Genomic DNA, 22,282 nt, shown 5'->3' on the forward strand with positions numbered 1-22,282 from the left:
TAATGACACACATGCTGGGGAAGCAAAATGAAAGAAATACAAAATTCTGAGTGAAAACTCAGTACCTAACTCATTTAGGCCCTAATTGGATTGCTGCAGTGTTATTAATAGTATTAAATTTTCTTGCTCAGGTTATACTCAGTCAATCGGTCCCCTACAAGAACTGTAGATGGCACACAGAAAACTAGGGCTGGCTGACGGGACTTTAATTATACTGCACTTGGGGCCAGTCTTCCATCAACGCCGCAGTCACGTCTCGCTGAAACCGAGCAGGGAGAGGAAGAGGAAAGTGATGCGGTGGTGACGGGCGGCTGCTGCAGGGGAAGGTGGCCAAGGGCTGATGCTGGCGGCTGCTTCTGCGGGACGCTGGTTTGGTCTGCACAGAACTGGCGTGTGGCAGCAGGTAGACAGACAAAATGGAAAAACCCAGCAGCATAGGTTGAAACTGAAGATCATTCCACGGATTTAATATCTAAATTAATACTGGCCCTCCAATCAATCACACCCTGCCTAAAATGATAATAGTATTGGTCTAGTTGAAATTCCACTAAAATTCTGCAAAAAAATTCAGAACTTTTTTTTTTTAAATTAACCTTGCAAAGCTAAGGGATTTTGTGCCTCATCACATTTTTGCATACTAAAGCAACAATAACACAGCACTTTGCCTCTCCCCCCTTTCCATCTCTTTGAAAAGTAAAAGAAGGACTGGAACTGGTATCTTATTCCCTCCAGTTGAGCGCCCTAAATATTTAGCTGTAAGACATACTCCCAGTTGTTCACCTTCCTTCCAGTGCAGTGAATTTTCCTCCCCGCTCCTTCCCACGAACAGGGTAATGCATTCAGTAAAATCGTGGAGAGCATCCTGGCGCGCTCCCCTCTCGCAGGGATCGGCCGGCAGCGGGGAGATGGGATTCGCCCCCAGGTGAGGGGGCACCATGTGTAAAGCTCCCGCTTCCCGAATGAACTCAAACCTCATGTAACGGTGATCGAGGAGAAAAGCCTGTACCACCTTTTCCAGTTGTATTTTTGAGAGGAAAAGGGACCCAAGATCTGCTTTTGCAAAGGGAGGTTTAAGTCTGTACTACCCTTCACCAGCCAGTCTAAAGGACAGGCATTGCAAGAATGGAATAAAATTTCTAATTATAGTTACCATTGGGAGCCAGATGCTCGGATGCTACTTTTAATGGTCAAATACATATCCTCCGTGCCATTAAAAGGTGCAATTAACAAGTAAACAAGGTTGTTTCATGGGAATCATTTAACACAGCATTTTCATATAAAATGTACATTTTCAGATTAGTGGAAGAAGAAACAAATAAAAAAAAGGAAAACAAAGCAAATAAAGGCTTCCCCTCAAGTTTTAAGAGCAGGCTAAAGACCCTTTGCAGCTGTTTATTTGGGGCCATTATTGCCTATCATGTGAACGATTAGCTTGAGACACATTAAAATGCATGCTATATATCCGATATTACAGTCTTGCCGCAAACCACATCAATTTTCTACAGAAATCAGTATTCAGGGACATTTAAAAAGTGATTATTTTTGACCCACTCAATACATGTTCGCTGTCAGGAACCTTTATGCTTTGCTTAAATGTTGGAAACTCTAAGGACTGTTCACATGGTCCTGATGGATGCAGAGCTTTTTAAATACCCTTTATGGGATGTCTTTCTCCCCTCTAAAGCAAACAGGCGCAATATTATGTAATCACCCTAATTTTTAGTCTATTATCCTTGGCACTTGCATCTTCAGGGTAGCAAAATTTCATTTTGCAAAACACAGCTGGATTACGTTTTGGACCTACAAAAATAGCTTTAAGCCAACAGCTCCCATATCTGTTAATACAATACATTAAAAAACTTTACATGCAAATTCGATCAATAAAAATGGAGACAAACGAGCAAGCCTTTGGCTGCAGTTAATAGTCACAGGACTACTGGTGTGACTGGAGGGTGCCAGCCCACACCTGCTGAGGATCTGCCGAACTAAAATCTCAGGCAGGTAAAGTCCAAAAGCCTGTCATCCTGCTCGCTACTTCCAGGTTTTGCACATGGAAAGCACGCCTCAATTCTCTAAACGTGAAGATCTCAACAGGAACCACTGTGTATTTCATTCGCCCTCTGCATACAAGCATAATAATAAAACTTTGTTTGCTCTTTGTGTCAGGATGCATCGTCGATTTGCACCTCCCTGGAGGACTTTGCTAGAAGAGCTTAACAACCAGCCCCCCGCCTGCCTCAGGGTGCAAAGCGCTTGCTCTCCCTGTGGTCTGTCCCCGCGGGTCCCCACCGGCCCCCAGCTGCATCCCAACCTCCGGAAGGGGAACGCCAGGCACTCCCGACTCACAGAGACAGGGATATTAAACAAACACCTTCTACCACACCAGACAAACTGCAAGAGGAAATATAAAGTGGATTAAGAAAGGAGATGTCAAAGAAAGAAACATGACAAGCGTCTCGGTGGCTGCCCTGCTGGGCTCGCTAGATATGAACCTCCACGCTGTAGTCCACTACCTCCAGGACAAAAGATTACACTTATTTTACAAAGGAAAAGACAAAACTTAAATGCGTTTGATCTAGAAGCAGAAATTCAATCACTACTTTGCTGATACTTCTTAAGATTCTCCCTCTTTTCCATGCACAGCCTTGGCTTGCTGTTGCCTACAATGCTCATCACACATTTCCGTGTACCTTCAGCCTGCAATTCATGGACCTAAACAGAGGTAATATTTTCCGTCAAACTTCCTTTGCCAGGGCAAGGATGAGATGCAACCACAAAAGCTGGTACAGCATCTCTATGCCGCTGGAGATTATCCACAAGAGAAAGCAGCCCTCCTTCACCTGCGACTCTGCGGGCGAGGAAGGCAGCTGCAAGGCACGGCGAGAGCCGACCGATGCTGCAGCTTTACAGCAGGAGTTACGGGGGGTCCTGCCAGACTGAAACAAGGGGGGAGAAGGTTCGAAAAGTTTGGCAAAACCACAGCTAAAGACCACAGTGGATCTAACCAGAAACTTGAGTTTTCTACTAGATTACCTGACAGGTATTTGCAAAATGCCGAGTGTTCACGCGCTGTTGGACAAGTTGTTGTATCCTGCTTTCTACTCTCAGCAGTGGAAGGGTAGCTGCTCGGTGAGCAGAACAGCTTTGTTGCACGTATGTAGTGTTCTTCTCTACATAGCTGGGTGAACTTCTCCAAACACAACAAAGCACATCTGTCATTGAAAAGCATCCTTCCGTTTTCAGGTATTAAAAAAAGAATATTACGCCCTCAATAACACACAAGCTGACATTATTACTCCTGCCAAAAGCAACCAAACCTGTTAATTATCCATAAAATATCCCAGCAAAGTATTTGCTCTTGAATATATTTGCTGACAAAAATACGTTAGCCTTGCAAAAAAGGATTTAAGTAGTGATGTGTAGGAGCAAAAACATCATCTATTTTAAAAACATAGTGATTTTTTTTTTTTGACCTTCTATTTCTTGTGTTACTCATTCTCAGAGCATAAGTCTGCCTGCCTACAGGCTCACGGACATTTAAGAGAACGACACAAGATGAAGCATATTCTGAAGTCACCAAGTCTTCTGCTACGTAATTTTTTTTCCATTATAGCTTTTATGAGCTCCTTATGTTTCTGTTTTTTTCCTATCTTTGAAAAGATATGTAATACATCTGAGATACTCTCTCAGCCTGGTTTCTCTTAGATTTATATCCCTACAAACATTTTACCTTGTGACATTCTCAGACCTGGAGGAAAATTATACCGATGCTCAGAGTTGCCAAAAGCTGATACAGCTTAATTCACTTTGCTTTGCCTAAGGTAGTACAGCTCACGCGGTACACATTACCACCTAGGCGAAATGGGTCAATAACAAAGAGGAAATGACATTTCATGGCTTTAATTCCAAGTCTGAGCTCGTTTTCAGAGTGAGGTGTAAGATTTAACTATTGCCTTCCTATTTTTACATAGCGAAAATCTATATAGGAAGCTCAACTCACTGAATAACCTTTCTGTTTACCCCCCCCCCCAGTTTTCATTCAAGTGTGGCAAATAACAGACAGGAAAGTGGTCTGCACTGGCCTGGCTCTTCTCTTTGTGGATTATTTTCTAATTCTGCAGATGGTGGCAACTGAGGGCTGCGGGTACTTGTTCTCCTGGATGGTTCTGTTACGCTCTTCACACCCAACCTTATAAAAGCCTCCTAACGCTTGAATTCTCTAAGTTACTTTGCCCATACCAAAAAACGCCACGCTGGCAGGATTTCGGATTCACTTCATACAAGGCCTTGCTGCAGAACGATTGCACAGGACTCCCACCCGGGTACTAGCTGCCGCAGCACACCTTCCAACTATTTGCTGATGTTACGTACCCCTCAGCTTTCTATTGCATATATGCGGATGTCAATGCAGTCAACATCAGGCTGCTCCCAAGATTTTCTGGTTTAATTCGGCATTACATGCTGAATGTTTGGCACGAGTGTATTGAAGGACACTTGGAGACACACTCTGAGATTCTCTGGATTACAGCATGCACTACCGAAGACTTTTTTCAAAGAAAGCACAGGTACTGATGATTTGCAATGAGTTGTTTAGCTCTCTTCTGTGGTACAGAAGTGCTGCTTGATTCACATGGTTACTATCACATATTCAGAGGTTGTGCCCTTATCTGAATAAAAATTATTTACAGCAGCCGTTTCTAAACCTAATGCGTCAAAACCATCTGTGGTACTACAAACCGCATCAGTTTTATTCCAAGAGCACTTACCAAGTCAGGCTGTAATCACAGCTTGTGAGCAGGACCTACGTGATTTCAGTCCCGCTGCCTGTTAGCATACATTTTGGAGACCTGATGGAGGACTAAGGAATTAGCATATGGTCATTCAGCGGGCCAGTGGTTTGAAAAATTCCCTTCCAGTTGGCTGAAAGTTAATTCTGCAAGTTAAGATCATTAAAGGTGTTCATGCCGGTCATGGTTGGCATGAGCAGTGAAAGATTACAGAATCTAATGACAGAACAAAATAAACAACATCTATTATTATAGCTATTGACATGTTGGGCATGGTAACTCGCTAGCCAAAACATGTAATTGGGATGTATTTTAGTAACACACTGATGTAATTATTCACCTTTAAATTTCTAAAACTGGACTGCATACAATTTGGCTGACGGCGTAATGGAGACTGAGCTCAGAAATGCCCAGCTATGGCCAACAGCTTTGCGAACAGGCTGTAGACCTTTCTGGAAGGACTTTGCATTTAGCAGCGTTTATGCTGCGAAATAATTCCCATAAAGCCAGGCACCTGCGGCCCCACGAGCGCGACTGTTGCCGCATGTCACCCAGTGACTCTTTGACGTGACACTGAAAAGCGGGCGGAGGGACAGGACCGGGGTGAGGGGAGCAGAAGATGCAGAGTGTCAGCAACAGTGCCATGAGGGAGAGGGGCTTCAGGTAGGTTTAATTCATCTCACTGGGGTGTACATGCCTGAAGAAGCAGCCCAGAACTTTTTTCATGTACCATAGAACTAGTTATTTTGGGGCAGAATAACATTTCCAAAGAGTGCCTTGAGAAGATAAGGAATGCCACTGCACTTGGACATAGCCCCAGCTGAGGACCAGAGTGAGGAGCCGTTGCAGTTCACCAGGAGCAGCACAGGCTGAGCAGTATTTCGGTTGGAAAGAACACCCTGGATTAAGTTACTTTCCAAAAATGTCAATGAGGCAATAGCGGCTAAAATAATTCATATTTTTTCAGCTATCAGAAACCCAGTTACTTCTGGATACAACTACTTCTCCATGTATGCCCATATGCTGTAATGTACAGCTAATTAAGTCTAAGGGTTTAGCCAATTTCATTAAAAATGTAAACGGTGGTAATTTTCAACAAGTGGCTGCATCAGCTGAAAGCTCGAGGTTCTGCACTGCCATATGAAAACAAAACATACTAATCATGCTTAATACTTAAAATCTTAATTTTAAATAACACCCTGACCTCATTTGCTGAGTTTGTTTAATGAGACTGTGTAACGCCTGAATAATGCATACCTCCTGTCAACCCATCAGCTCACAAGATTCCAGGCTCCAGGTTGTAATAGAGATGTATTATCTTTGTACCAGCTACTCATTACAGTCTGTAACAGGAATAGGAAATGACACTACAAGGGCCAATTTATGCGACAATAACCGAAATGAGAAAGGAAATTGATACCAATTTTTACCTATCTTGACGTAACCTTTGAACCATGATTTTGAGCTTCCTCAGATGTTGCAAACCAACAGAAATCTTAAGGATTATATATTGCAAAGGTCTGTGCACGTATGTGCATCCATCCATATATACACATATAGAGGCATGTAAACACACACATTTTTTACATATATTTGCAGATAGGGGTTTTGAGATTATACATTACAAGCATATAGGAGCTAGAACTGATAATGCTATCAATAATTGTGCTTTCAGTTACACGCAACCTCACTAAGGTGAAATTGTTTAAGCTGAAATTTTCTAGGTTGGGAGATGCCAAATTTCTATTTTTAAATTTCAGATAAAGACTTCAAAATAGATGCTTTTAAAAGCATCTAAAAATCCCCCCAACCACCCTATGGGCATTGTGGTGAAATTCTCTCATCCCTTGCTATTTGAAGCAAAACCTTCTAATTGGCCAGATCCGTGCCCTTTTGCTCTCCTTCCACCAGAAACTGGGGAAATCCCAGGCTGTCAATAAACTGAAATCTGCATATGCTCCAGAAAGATTTACCTTTCGCTGCAAAATATTCTGAAAAAAAAAATTCCATCTGCTCTGAACATGCTCTACTCCAAAGAAAGAAAAAACAACCCCAAAATCCAACAACAAAACCAAAAAAACAATGAACAGAAATAAATTTGATCACCTTATTTTAGAAAAATATCATCTGTTGGCAGAATATTCCTGAGCATCGAACTTCACTGGATAGTTGCTTGGATCTAATTGCCTTTCTGAGTATTTTACCAAAAAAAGTCAGGTACATATAGGCCTCTTGCCAGAAGGTTAGACATTTAATTACTCTTTTCATTAGCTTGCTATTCATAACATTTATTTCCAGATTCTAGAACAGAGATGTTTATGGCATGTAAATAGATGAGTCTGAGCCCAAACAGATTCAGTAGGTCTTGAAGTGAGCAGGATCTGCGTATATTGCACAATTACGAAGTTACTTAACGTATTTCTATTTGTGGGGAAAAAAGAATTGCAGCATGGAAGTTGCATCATTCTCTTTGTCAATGACCTGCTTTGAAACCGTCCCTGCCTGCCATCGGGGTCAGCGATGGCTCCCCATCCTCTGTAGGGTGAAAGCTGACCTCAAGCTATACGCGCTCTCTCTTTGCTCCAAGACCTGAGACTCTGAGGTACAGGAACGTTACTTTCTTTAAAGCAAGACTTTTTTTTTTTTCCATTTTTCATGCTCCTCTAAAATACTGGCCCGAACCTGCAGCGAAGAAAACAACATAATACAGCTATTTCCCCAAGGAGCCGGGAGTTATTAATAAGTACGCAGCGATTTCCTTCGCACAGTATAACATGAGCCAGGATTTATAAGGGGAGTTAGATCTATGTAACCTATGTGTTTATGGAACCATATTGATAATTATCAATACTATTAATCTTCTAAGCACTTGTTTAGAAAGACTGCAGCAATATAACACTTATTGCTGGAGGAAATTAATAAAAGCGTAAGGAATTGCTGAGCAGCCAGACTTCCCGACGCTGCATGCAAAAGGCTCCATTTAACCGGCAGTCATGTTTCAAGCTGTACACTGCTTCATGCGACTGCACAATTTACAATTCAAGGGCACATCTATAAAACAATGCAATTTTTCTGTTTATCTCTGCACACTGTATGTTTAGGCATCTTTAATATGTATTTGTTTCTGTTTGCAAACAAATTAATTAGAGAAATGTTTTAATTTTCTCTGGAGCTTACAGTTAACCCTGTCTGATGCTTTGGAAGCGAAACATGTTTCAAGTAAAAGCTACTTGAAATCTCTACAGTGTAATAATGGGCAGGACATCATGTTTTCCAGCCACAGTCAAGGATACACCTTCTTCAGCCATCCTGAAAATGTGCTGCAGCGTGCGATCAGAACCCGAGTGCCCAGTGGCACCTTTACGAGCCATAACACCGAGCTGGAAGAGCGCACTTGACAAGTTGGAGATGCCAATGCAATTAAAACAACATGATGCACCCTATGCAGACACTAATAGGCTAGAAGTACAGCATTAATTAGACAATCAAACTGGAAAAAAAAAAAAAGCATTAGCTTGCTCTAGGAAGATATCCCTCTCTAATGGCAAATAAATAGGTCTCCTGTAACCATTTCACTACTCACCAAGACGAGGGTGAAGGTGAAACCGGGCATCACGTCCGCCACCGTGCTGCAAGTTGTGGAGGGATGGTACGAGATGAACGCCACATCTCAGCTGGGTGCTCCACCACACAACAGAGGCGAGAGCACTTCCCCCACGGAGAGCTTCCTTCTTGGTATTCAGCCAAGACCTCTAGTCCATCATGCAGGATCTCAATACCCCAACAACTCAGTAGTTACTAGGCCACAGAAAGCAGCCAGCGTCCCTACGCAGGAGCCCGGACAGGTCTCTCCAGCCTGCTCACAGCTCAGCCGCGGCAGCGCCGACACATCCAAACCAGGACTAAGCCACTCAGACTGAAAACTTTAAATGAGCTCAGCCTTTTAATGACCCCCAAAAGCTATGAAATAGGAAAACAGGGTAGAGATGGAAGAAAAGGCCAAAACTCTGGCTTTTTGTCAAATGCAAGTCCGCCACTTACTTCAGCGATACAAGAGATTGAACCTGTATGCTTACTTGTCCAAATCCAATAGCAGTCTACTTACTGGGCAACGCTTTTGCATAAATCACATTTTTAACAAAAATTATTAAGAGCAAGACTAGCTTTACTTTACTTTTCATTCTGCATAGCTGTTGGGAATTTCTACATTTTGCTATCACTTTACAGGAAAATCTGAAGGAAGCAGAACATACGTACGCTCTGTCTGCCCCTCCATCTGTCTGTACCAACTTCCTTCCTAATAACTCTGCTACAAGCAGAGATTTCTGAAGGATGTGTCTGCAGGATTGGCAAAACGCAGTGGATAGTTAGAAGACAGATCCACCCAGCACTGAGCATCTCTCTCACCCTTTTGGTTTGGCCGGCCAGGCAACCAGTCGGCATACGTGTAATTCAAAGACAGCCAGGACACAGGCTGTCGCTTGCACAGCCAATGACATAGGGGTGTGGGAGGGAGCTCGGGCACTGCGGGGAAATTGTGGAGACAGCTACAGGAAGGAGTCACGAGGAACGTGATGGAGAGTGCTGCTGTGACAGGGTATGCAAAAGACAAATCCTTGGAAAAGTAAGATTCAACAATTTCACAAGGATTGTTTTCTTTATTTTTTGATTTTGACAGTTCAGGGATACTTGCAGAGGTTTGGATGAGAAAACATAATAAACCCGGGACCTGCTGAGTTAACTCTATATAGAGAAAGAGAAGCAATATCACCAAATTTCCCGTGAGAACCTGCAGTTCCTCTAGGAGTGATCCATTTCTTTCTCCTTCAGGCACATCAGCTCCTCCAGGAGATGTGTTTCTGCTTTTGTCAGGCACCTCAAAGCATTAGAAGTTGCATTCATAGAAGCCAGCCACGTATCGGAGCCGGTCAGCCAGGTCCTTGCATTTCTATAGTGCCTCCTATTGAGCAACCTCAAAGTGCTTTACAGAGACTAACAAATAAAGGCACGCATGTCAAGAAGACATCTATTGTTATTGGATCTATGATGTACATGGGGTAAAACAGAGCATGAAGAGTTAACTACCTTTCTAAAATTCAAAGTGAAACATAAGGCATGAAAGCAGAACCTGTGTCTCCTGGCCACTCTGCCTTCATGCTTAAGTGTCATCCTCGCGATTTCCTATTGCTTGAACAACACAAGCATTAGAGATCTAGTTATTGCTAAAATAAAATAAAAAAAAAGTTACCCATTTGAAAAGAAAACAACCGAAAACCAGCTGGAACATGACACATCTCCTTTTCGCCATGGTAGATTTCCTCCTTTTCAGCACTAGCACATTTGGCTTTTGAAACACATTAAAGCTAAATACAGTCAAAATAGTTCTCCTCATAATGATGCAACTGCCTTGTAATACATGAGTGTACCCTCAACACTAGCATAATAAAATACAATCCTGGTTCCAGATGCTAATATTACTGCGGTCAACAGTTATTTTTGACTATTCAACAGGCTCTGGGGGTCATGATACAGGATTTCAACAGGGATGCAGCTCGCCAAATTTCTGATCCTAAAGTTCAGGGCAAAGCATTTCAAATTGCAGGAGGACGCGAAGTATAAATACTGCATACTGCATCTGCATGCAGGGGGCCGAAAAGGGGCTGACAGGGCTTGACATAATCTTCATCAAAGAGAGAGAGGCAGGAGGTGCTCTTCCATGACCTCTTATGGGAGGTGGGTCGGCATCTTGTAATCACAACTTCACTGCAGGGAGAACAAAGCACTGCAACAGTTTTTCATGGAATACTGGCCAAGCCATTTAAAATTAGACATCTGCTCGTTTTATCCCTGCGTAGATATCTGTGAAATACAGCCAAAATTGTTATTAAATCATGCATTGGGTACTAGGCAAAGCTGTGCTAGGTTGCTTGACATCAAGTAAGCAAAAGAAAATTTGGCGATTATACTGTCCTTACGTAAAAACTACGTTATATCCCAAGTTTGCTGCAGCGAAAAGTCATAAAATATCGTCTTGGTTATCGACCAAATTCTGACCTCAGATACAGAAACGTAAATCCAGGGTGAGTCAACTGCACTCAGAGGAGACACTTCACATACAAACTTGCTAAAGGGAGAGCAGAGCCTGGCTCCCGTGCGTGTAGGGAGCAGACATCTGCCTTTACTGAAGGTTTCTGCCAGACATAAAAAAGCAAAGGTGATACAAAAAGATGTGGAGAAGCAATCAGGATTGAGAGAAATATACAGACAGTCTCAGACATTTTGTAAAACCAGGTTTATAAACTCATGACAACAAAAAGAAAACGAACTGATATAGCGTATTTTAAGACTTGCAAATATGTTGTTAAAGATCTCTTCAGTTTATCTACTGTCTTATGCATTAGAAAGAGAAATGTAAAAAGAAGATATTCTGTAATTTTACATGAAAAAATCTGGTACAGCTATCAAGATTAATCAGCCCTGTGCCCCCCATACTTCTGCCTCTCACTCCAAAATACTGTGAATGGGAAGGTGACGTATACCATCATAGATTAGACCGACAATAGACTGAACAGTAGCATTACTTCCAGGGAAATAAAATGGCAAAATATTCTTGCTCCTTCTTTGAATGAGGGCAATGATAAAGAAAATATTTACTCACCTGTGATGGTCTTCGGCACTTATTTACCTACCGCCTTTGAGATCTGGAGTGTCCTTACCATTAAGGCCTGCATAATAGGGCAGAACAACTTTTCTCTTTTGTAACTGAGGAAATTCAGACACACAGAACTAAACGAGACTGCCCAAGATGACAAGTCTCTTGGAAAACAAAGCATCACTTCAGCATTTTCTAAATTAAAATTAGCACTCTCGCCAAACATCCTTTTGTTTCCCCTCTTGTGTTGGTATTAAAGAAATAAGGATTGGGGAAATATATCCCGAAGTGCTATCTCCACAATAATTACTAAAGACAAATTGTAGCCTTTGGTAGTTTTTCCTGGGATGTATTTAATAATAGCTATTATTTTGGTGGGTTATTTTAGGGAATCCTTGACTTCTCTAAACTCCACAATTTTCTTTATTATTGCAAGAAAATACAAACAGGGACTACCATAGCAATGCTAATCCTGTGTGAGAAACTAGGACCCGTAAGTGAGTAGAAGGGAAGCTAGTGAGAGCATCTCAACTACTGATATAACCCTGTAGCCGTGAGGATATGAGGGTGAGGAAAGTGTGCTTTTTATGGAAACATTTAACACAACAACAGGAATACAAATCAAGCTCCATTAATTTAGCTTTAAATTTTAATGAATCAGGATGTGTAGTTTACATAAAGAAGGATTTACTTAATAAAATATTAATATTTTTGCTAAAAGAACTGTAAATTGCAAGTTAATATAGTTTTCCTTAAATAGAACATCAAAAGTTGAAAAACACTGGAAGAGCGTACAGCAAATCAAAATGAGCCAAAACTCAAGAAGAGGGAAATATTGTGGTCAGTCTCAAAGACTGGACCCTTGGTAATCCACATTAATTACTTCATTTAACGAAAGACATGAAAACATTAAAAATAGAAAGAGAAAGTGTCCTGCATTCGGTTACACTCCAAACGATGGTGTTTTGATCTGCCTAGGTAGCCCATGGCTTGCATCCCAGGTGAAGAGCTGCAGAGCCGGGGCGGCAGCTCAGATCTCCCTGCAGTTAACGGGTCTCATCCCCTGAGTGCAGCAAGCGTTATGCCGGGTCCCCAACACAGGGACCCGAGGCACACGCCACAGTTGCTGTGACCACATGCTGCGTGCCAGCTATGTCCTGGCCACCTCTCGAGTGTGTGTCAGGACTGGACCATGCTCACACAGCCTTCCCTTTCACCCTGCACCCTATTTTCAAAGGAAATCAGGCAGCAGAGGCAGGGAAGGAGCCCTAACACACCAAGGATGGACGATGTTAGGAGAGGGAGCTGATATAACCTCGAGTGGGAACTTTGACAGAGAGGAAAACCCTTTTGTAGCAACTGGCATTTCACTTCAGGAATACCTTGGTTTTATTCAGGCTCTGTTGCCGAAGAGCAAACTGAACTGAAAACACTGTCTTTGTGCTTTAATAACGATCTACAATGAGTCAAGTAACTCTAAGGTTAAACTGGCACCACTTCTCCATGAATTTGAGGCTCAAGCAACTTGCACGAAGTCAAGCAGGAAGCCTGAACCCAGATCTCCAGAGACCTGTCACAGACCATCCTTGCATGGACGAAGCTGACACAAGAGTCTCCAGCTTCCTCAGCCACCAGTCATGTTTTTTTCATCTGTGAAACATCAAAGTATCTTGAGGGTCTTTGATCACCTGCTCTTACATGCTTGTTTTTCTTTAGGCGTCATTACAAAACAGCCATCTCATTCATATGGATATCTTTGCTACGTGCTTAAAAGTAACACCAGAAAAGTGAGTCACTCAAAAAAATATTTAGTTTCAGCTTTCCTGAAGGTAGAAAAACTGAAGAGTGTAACTAGAAAAACTGACAAGCATCTGCAAATGAGAGCCCATTGGTTTCAAACTACAACGCATTACTGCTTCGTTTTTTTCCAAGTTGGCAACTAGGGACTTCAGACAAACAAAAGTAATAAAATTTGCATGATCACCTAATGTCTCTATTAATCTGAGGAGCTTTGGTACTCAGGGTACAGAGAAAAGGTTGCAGGACAGAGTGAAAGATAACATGCAAAAAAGCCCCACATTATGTAGCTGCGAAGAAATAGTAAAGATCCCTATTAATTATTGCAGGATGAAGAAAAGCATTTAGTGACTATACCTGACAAAAAAGAGCAAGCAAAGAATAAAACAGACTCACATTGAGCTGGAGGTCATCTGTCCACTGGCCAATGAGGCGGTAGCCCGGGGTGCTGGTGTTGGTGGTGTGGTACTGGAAGATGTCGTAGCGCCCTGGGGCATCACCGTTTTTGTTGAACATCACTGGAGTGCCAGCACTGCCTGGGGAAAGGAAACAAGACAAAAATCCAACCAACCAACGCCAAATCTTTACAATATCTATTTGATTTAGTCATGGTTGAGAGCTTTCAGAGTGGCAATGTGTTTCAGGCAAAGGTCATCTATCACCCCAGCCATCTAAAACGGCTACCTCAGGACACAGTGGCATCATCCTAGCCCTCTTCCAGAGATTAATTATCACTGCCAAACCTACTGACTAAAAATAAAACAAAGTAAAACTAGATCAGCCTTACTTCACTCTAGCTTTGCACAAAGCAAGAAATATCAGAAGGCTTTTCTTCCTGCCCTCCAGCCTCCCCCCATCTCTCTTTCCTCAGGGAGTTCTTTAGTGAAAATCACTCCTGTGAATGGAGCCTCTAAATGATTTTTTTTTTCCCCCCAGAAAACGTTCCATCTGCTTCTGAGAGATACTGCTGCAGAAGTCAGCCCAGGTCTAGTGAATCTTGACTAGCATCCAGAAATAGCTTCCTCCTCCACAATATGTTCTTATTCCCGTAATCAGCATGCAGTTGGGATGGAAAAGAACAGACTAAGCTATAGGAAGACCGTTCCTTGTGTACTCCCTTATTTAGGCTCTGTGACACTGACACAGGCTGAAAAGTATCTCAGCCAGGAACGATTCAAGATCCTGATCCTGAACTAACTTTATCTGCCATATACCAAGGTGACTAACACGGGTAAGGAAGTGCAGGGCAAGCAACAAGGCAAGGATACCCCCACAACCCTTCCTTTGTGCCTGGTGCTGAGCAAAGCCAGCCGGCAGCCGGGAGGTGCACCATCAGACAGCTGAGCGATGGGACAGGCGAGTTCTCACCAGAACATCTGCATTTTAATTACCATGGCATTAGATGTGAACCCTTTCTTAGATGAGAATTCAAAGTAGCGTTGCATTTCCTCAGATCTCTAGGTGAAAACTTCAAGGGTGACATTTATTTCAAGACATATTAAAATAGGTTTCAGTAGGGTAGAGTAATATTGTGGCAAGATTGAAGATTATGACAATACTCCAGCATATCTATATTCAAAGCTTCCTCCTCCTCCTGCGTAACTTTTTTTCCCTAAAGCAATGAAAAATCTCTCCTGTTGTAGCACTGAACTTTAAGATTATGGTTTTCTTCATGATTCCCATTCTTCATTGAATTCCAGTGAGTGAAAAAAGATTTGAAGGAGTGAATTAGCATAGTTTCCATTCTAGCTCTGGTAAATTCTTTCCTGTCTATCCTACAATCCTCCAAGATCAGATACAGATTCAGTTCAAAGGCTGCCAGAAAATCTTCTACTGAAATCTCCCCTCACTGGTTCCTTATGAGAACTAGGTAGATATTTAATTGTTGTTACAGACTAACATAGCCAGAATCCATTTATAGTGAAAACACTTAAAGTGAATAAGAAGAAATGGCTGTAATTCCTAGGCTCCTTCAGAAAGTCAGCACAAATGGTAAATGGGATTTAGCTAATCACAACTCTTAAAAGGCTGTATATTATTAGTTGAGCTCAGTTTTGTCAGAGCTGACAAAAAAGTACAATTCAAAGGGTAGGAGCTCAAGTGAGGCTCCCAAAACGCAACATAGACATTTGTGGATTCCCCACATCTGCATCCCTGCATTCCCCTGAAGAAGTGTCCACGTCTGCATGTCAGGAGTCAGAACGAGAGCGGACACCATCATCACGGCCATGCCAAAGTCAACAGTGCCGAGACAAGCTCTGCTGCCTCGAAGTCTTCTGTAGGCTGAGGGGAAGCAGCCAAGAGCAAGTCTACAGTCACCTTCATGGGCCATTGGGAACATCGCCCAGAACCCTCCTGGCTAAGCCACGGCCACCCCACCACGGTGCATGGGGTAGAGCCAAGCCTCTCCATCCCCTGGCTGGGCACCCAGAGCAGGTTACCTGCCTGCCTGCAGACGGTGCTGGCAGGACCCCCGTTCCCTGCTCAAGGGGCAGGCAGTGGACAACAGGGTCAATAAGCAGAAGGCCAACATGAAGGATAGGTGCTATTATGGACCTAAGAGGTCCTGAAGTGAGAACGTACCAGGAACTGTCACTCCAAAATGCACCATTTCTGTGTTTTGCAGGAGCAAGAAAAAACTTTTTGTAGGTTACTGCTAATTGTTGCTTTGTGTCGCTGCATGCGGACAGCTTTTAAATACTGACATCTAAAATAATCCTTAAGATCGGTGGATGCACTTGGATGCAACAGGACTGCAGACTCCACAGCAACACGGCACGACACAGCATTGCCTGCTGGGTCACCTCCAGAGGCCCCTAAAGGCACAGTCCCTTGGGACATCGACCTCATGCATGGATATGGATACTTGATAGTCAGTGGTTAACACCTGTCACTATTTTCAGGTACATCACCATTTATGCGTTAAAACTATACAGAAAAAAAGCTGTGAAAAGTCTGGGATCTGTAGGGAAGACGAATATCTATAGAAACGCAAAGAACTGATAATCTCAGGTCATAAGTCAAGCAGAAGCATCCTGTTTCCAGACTTTGAAGTTAGAGTAATTGGACTCCCAGCCAAGGATCTGCTTAGTAAGTGCAAGCCTTCCTTAACCTTTGCGTGGGCTCTGGTGCACGCTTTGGTGCTCTTTTTGTACCATCTGTCTGTAGGGACCCGTCAGTTCTGTTTTAAATTGCTGCAGAATTTCAGTCTCCACTTGCAATCCAAGTTCCTTTGTGCACTTATGAAAATAATAAAAAGTAATGTATGAAAGCCTCATTACAGAGAAGAAAGTATTTTCAAAAAAGATCCTATTTGTTATTTGACTTCTTGATCTTCTAATTATTAAAACATACGGTTGTTTAGTTGGTTTTTTGATAACTTAGGATTTATTTTCCTTCTATTAAGTTTTACAAGAATTTTGCTCAGCCCCACCAAGCACTTCAGAAACTGAGTATTAGCCTCTAGACTGCAGCTTCTTGCTCATTCAGAGGCTATGACAATTTAATTCATCTTCAGTTCCCAACAAATAAGCTGCCTTCTCACTACACAGACACAGAGAGTACATGACACCCTTTCACCTGCGGGATGCATTCAAAAAAAGACACGATCTGACTGAATTTGTAGGATTTTGATCTCTTAATCACCACAAGATGAGAAATGAATTAATAGGAGGAGGACAGCGTGCTAGACAGGTGTAACTAGCTAAGGTGGTTCTTTATTATTCAGTTCACGTTTACTGCAGTTTGAGGACTTGAAGGGCTCGTACGAACAGAATCTTTAGCTTTTTCACTGGCAAAAATACAACCACTTTGCACTTTGAGATTTTCAGAATCTCACTGCATGAGCACTTGAGGTTTTAAGTTTTCCATATTTTGGGCCTTTTGTTCTCAACGTAGTGTGACCATATCAAAATTCGTACTGAGCTCCTAGTACAAATCTCGTCTCTCCTCATTAAAGCGTTGCCTGAGCTCTTTCTGCATGAATGTCATCTTCTTTGCAAAGAAGAAAAGACTCCAAAAGCAGGTACAGACAGGATGATTTCAACTGCACGATGACAAGGAGACCTATTACATGCAAAGAGGATCTCAAGCTCATGGGCGCAGGATGCTTGAAAATGGGCTACGTTTTTTCTCTCTGGCACACAGGTTGGACAAAGCACTCCCACTGCTCTACTTTCTGTTTTTACTACAAATTTAGGCAGAAGACTGGGAGAACAGGATTTTAAGCACAGACTAAATATTGCTTTCCAAATCCTAACCTTCATGAGATAGAGTTGCACGGCTGCACCGGTGACTCAGGGAAAGGCAGATTAAGATCAAGGCTAAAACCAAGACAGCCGACACAAGCCCAGCAGCGTGCTCTGCTGTCCCTGCCCTCCCAGCCACAACATGACGGCCAAGGAACACGTAGGCACCAGCACCCGTGTCCCAGGAGCTCCCAGGCTTTATCAACACGAATGCACCACCCAGACCAGCCAAAGTCTCTCTCATTGCTTCTTCCATTCCCTCATCCCTCTGCATTTTTCAGGCTGGCCTTGTCCGTTTGGCAAGTTATTTGATGGTTGTTTATCCTGCGCCACTGGGAAGACTGACCCAATCCACATCAGTTCCGGGAATTTACTTTTATAGAATACTGAGAATAAACTGGCTTCAGAGCATCTTTCCATAGCCCAAGGAACGAGCCCCAGAAGGGTCGCAGCTGAACACGGAGCCTGGGTGTACAGACACATGTGCCGTTATGCACTATGAATTTGACAAGAAAAAGCTAAACTCTGCCCCTGGATAATGAACCTTAAAAGGAATTGGCTCTTTTCCCACAGAAAATGCCTACACCCAGACAGCCAAGAGAAATTAAAAAGGTTTAAAGCTATCTCAGTTTTGCCACCATTCTCCTTCCCATGCTAAAAAGAAAACCACTACTTCATTCGCTGTGCTGGACATGAGTTACACGTATACAAGCAAAGAAAAACACCATATGGCCACGTAAATCAATCACAAATGGAGGGAAAAAAGTCATCTTTTAACAGCCTGACCAAGGAAACACAAATAAGGAAACCAAAGTTGGTGCAAACCAATTCTTGGAGCTGAACAGTAGGCAACATAAGTCGGACACCCAATTTCACGTAAATTATTTCTCAGCTCTATTAAAATGATTAGATGACCATTCAGCATCTTTATATGCAAGAACTGCCTCGAGATGACCATATATGAGCTGCTTTTCAGTACTAAAATGGCCCAAGTGCAATACTGTACATGAATGCTGTACTACTTCTACAGGAGCTTTGTCCTTTATAATTAACCTTCCAAAATGTGGAAAGTAGAACTCTCCAGACCTCCTCAGATCATTCATCTCAAAATTTGCTCCTGGCTGTAGTTAACACCAGTTACTTCAAGGAAAGAAATTAAAATCTCCTCATATTCACCTTGCTGTTTATAACATGATTTATACAGGAAGGAAAAATATCCTCAGCACAAATGACCAAGCTTGACCACGAAACACCATCTGTGTTCCTACCTTTAAATCTCAGGTCCTACTGGCTATGTGTGGGTTCTGTTAAGTTTATTAATAAAAATGTTTATTAGTAGATCGCAGCAGGGAACGCTGCCCAACGAGGACGTGAAGCTTATGCAAACCCCTCTTCCCAGGCAGCGACTGCCCTGGCTGCCTCGCACATTTCCAAAGGATATTTTTTCAGTACTTTCCTAAATCTGTTCTAAATACGGATTTGGAGGTCTAACTTTTGGTTCCTAGTTAAATCTCAGGTCTCTATCTTATACAGAGCTAGGGCAAGAGCAGTACGACCTCCTGGTAAGTACATTAGCAAGGTTTATGAAGGAGAAATAACATTAGGTTGCTGTAACATTACCTGCTGTAAGCGATCTGCTCTGGTGCCTCTGGGCTGGTTGCAGGTGAATGTTTGTTAGTGAAACTAATAAAATTACAATAAAATGTATTGAGGCAAGGAAATTTTGCTCATATTTAGGCCTGATTTATATAGTGCAATGCAGAGAAAAATGCATGAAAGCCCGTTGTACTGTCTGAAACAGAGGACTGGTATTGCAACCATCACTGCCACACTTGGCAAGCATAAGCGGATAAGTGATAAGCAAAGAGATAAAGTGCTCCCATCCTCATTCCCAGGATGTTTCGTCGCCTCTGAAGTCTTACTAGAGGAATGAAGGTTGGAGTAACTACTCTGTCTAAATCGCATAGTTCTGGCTCTGCAAGCGGACCTGGCCCTTTAGCTGTCCTCTCCCTTCTCTTGAGCACGCAGCTAAGCTGGGTGCAGGGTACAAGAATTCCATCCAGTTAGTTATCTCCAGATACAGGAAACAATATAAATAAAGAGGAAAAATTGATGTGTGATGCTAACAACCTTCTAAGGTTTCAACAGGCATATTTAGTCAGAGACAAGCTTAGGCTTTTACCATATTAGGTTATATGGTAAAACCATATAAAACCAATACCAGGTTATTTCTCCCATAGGAAATCAGTTTTCTGGAAGGTATCCTAAAATAGCAGCAGCAATTTCTGTCTTTGGGCAGTAGTAGCCTATTTGCCTTGGCTAAAACATGATGTTTTCAAATAGATACTAAGTAAACATGGTCTTCTGCACAAACTCTAGCGTAACAATAAAAAAAAGTCTCGATCTGCATTGAATGAAAAAATATATAAAGTGAAATTAAATGGAAAAAGGTCACATGGGTCAATACACTACTGAAGAAGCAGTCTCAGCTCACCGTTGAAGTTAACGCTGCGTATGTACTTGAGCAGCTTTTTGCCTCCCGCGTGCTCCATCTCGGGGCAGACCCCCGGGTAGTCGGCACAGAGGTCCTTGTTCATGTGGTGGAGCGCGTGCGCCATGGCGTACACAGCATCGATCACGAACTGGACCTTCCCCTCCTGCTCATAGTGGGAGTCTTTGCCAATTCTCTCCTGTCCTGCACGTTAAAAACAAACACACACACACGTACACACACACACACACAGAAGGACAGTAAGGAACAGGATTTTCCTGATATCAAATACAAATGAGTCCTCTTGGAGCACACTTAAAGAACTGTATGTTTTAGTCAATACAATAAAACATTTTGAGGTACGGTTTTAGTAATTAAAACAAAAACAAACCTTCTTTCTTGATAGTAGAATCATCAACACTTCCTCTTGCAAGTTATTCTACCATAATCCAGAGAAACAAATCCTACCATAATCACAAACTCGAAACTCTAACCTACAGGGACCATCTTAGAGAGAGAAAACACCAGACTCCGTATGCTCCCAAGCATGTCTTTGAAAGAAGGCGGCATTTAAAATAAAGCACAGCTGGTATTTTAAAGTCTGATGTTTTGTTCTGCTGCAAATCCCAGTCCCTAATTGAAAGACAGAGCCAGATTGAGGGAAGAAAGAATCACTTCAGAGATGCAACCAAAGGGGCGCTCCAGAGAATTGAGCGAACGTGCCTGCTATTAATGCCACCTCGGGAAGCTCAGTATGTTTGCATTAACTATGCACCCCTCTTCTCCCCAGCCTGCAGAGGCTGAAATGTCCTTCAGAATCCACTGATTGCCTTTAAAATATTTTAGCAGGTGAGAACTTAAGGAATCCAAATGCTTAATGTCATCCCAACTGCAACAGGGGGGAGAGCAGTGCTTTGAAAGTCATTCCTTGATTGCAGCAGCGCCCAGCGTGTTAGAAACTACAAACCTTCTGCCTCACAGATCTTCCCATCTGACAGGCCAAGGCATAAAAAAAAGTCTGAGAGAAGGGAGGCATTTTGCAGATGGAAAATCGGAACACAGAAATTAAACCACAAAGAACCAAAAGAACTCAATAGCCACGACAAAAAAGGTGAATCTAAATGTTTTAAGTGGTAGGCTCGTGCCTTAACCATTCTCTCCCTCTCAGACTGGAGATGGATATGTAAGCTGGTAACGTGACTGTAAAACCAGGCAATAAGGTGGCCTTCTTGCTTTTATGGTTGTGTGAACAGGTAACTGGGTGCCTCTGCAATTAAGCAGCAAACCAAACAGTATTTTCAGAGCTCGAAGCAAGGCACAACAGGTTGAGGATCAGGAATCTTTGATTTTTTTTTTTTTCCCTGAAATTGTCCACTAACTTCTTGTTTTACCTTGTCCAAGTCACACCTGCATGATTCAATCTGTCCAGCTGCAAAATGTGTGATTATACTTACCTATCTCATCAGGGTTTCGTGAAATGTAATTACTGCTTGTGAAGTGTTCTGAGCTGCATCGATGAAAGCAGCAGAAGTGCAATCTATTATTTTCCAAGGGTAACAACATCACATCCTACTTGTTCCACCTGCAGCATCACACTTCTTTCTAACCTCACGTTGGTCTTGATCATCTTCCTGCAGTACCTGCAGGTCTAGGTACTGCCAGGAGCTCCAAGAAACCAGCCCTCGGAGTCATCTCTTGCAAATATTTTAGAGACATTCAATCAAAGTAAATGCTCGGTTGGAGGACAAAAGTGGGGAAAATTCCTTTGTTAACATCCTTAATTAGAAATAGGGATGAGTGAATTTAAATTAGCTGATTGATACCAATAAGGAAAGGAAATCAAGTTGTTAATGACTGTGAGAACTAATGATTTTATCAGAGGCAAGAAGTTCATTTTCCTGTTGCTGCTCAGCTAACATGTTTGTACCTCTCCCTCCCGTCCTAATGAATGGCAGCTCTACCGGCACCAGCCCCTGCTGTCCAGCGCCAGCCCGAGCCACCTCCCTCCACGGCAGCGCTGGGTTTGCAGAAAGCCATCATCAGGGAGCAGCCCAGGTCTTCTCCAGCGTGACTTCCCTTGGGGCACCGTCTTGATGCAGCTATCAGGCTGAATCTTTTTGTAGCCAGCCTATGAGCAACGTTTTTCAATTCTTTTTTTTTTTTTTTTTCCCCAGCTCATGAGAAAAAGGCAGAGTCCCAAACAATCCTTTTTTTTTCCTTCAAGTGGACAGGCAGTAGACCAGAATTACGAATAAGCACAGAGAGGATCACCACCTTTTTACAGATATTCTACAAGTACAAAGAATGT

General features: G+C 42.6%; 1 protein-coding gene across 2 annotated transcripts in view; it reads right to left on the reverse strand.

The window, feature by feature from the left end:
• GRM7 (glutamate metabotropic receptor 7) overlaps positions 1-22,282 on the reverse strand; it is a 285,536-nt gene that overhangs the window by 55,869 nt on the left and 207,385 nt on the right. For both annotated transcript variants that reach the window (XM_050904716.1, XM_050904717.1), the window contains exons 6-7: positions 19,978-20,178; positions 13,633-13,772 (exon numbers count right to left, since the gene is read on the reverse strand). In XM_050904716.1, coding sequence (XP_050760673.1) covers positions 13,633-13,772; positions 19,978-20,178 — 341 coding nt within the window. The remainder of the gene's footprint in view (positions 1-13,632; positions 13,773-19,977; positions 20,179-22,282) is intronic.

Source organism: Gymnogyps californianus, chromosome 13 (genome assembly GCF_018139145.2).
Source record: "Gymnogyps californianus isolate 813 chromosome 13, ASM1813914v2, whole genome shotgun sequence".
Classification (NCBI taxonomy): domain Eukaryota; kingdom Metazoa; phylum Chordata; class Aves; order Accipitriformes; family Cathartidae; genus Gymnogyps; species Gymnogyps californianus.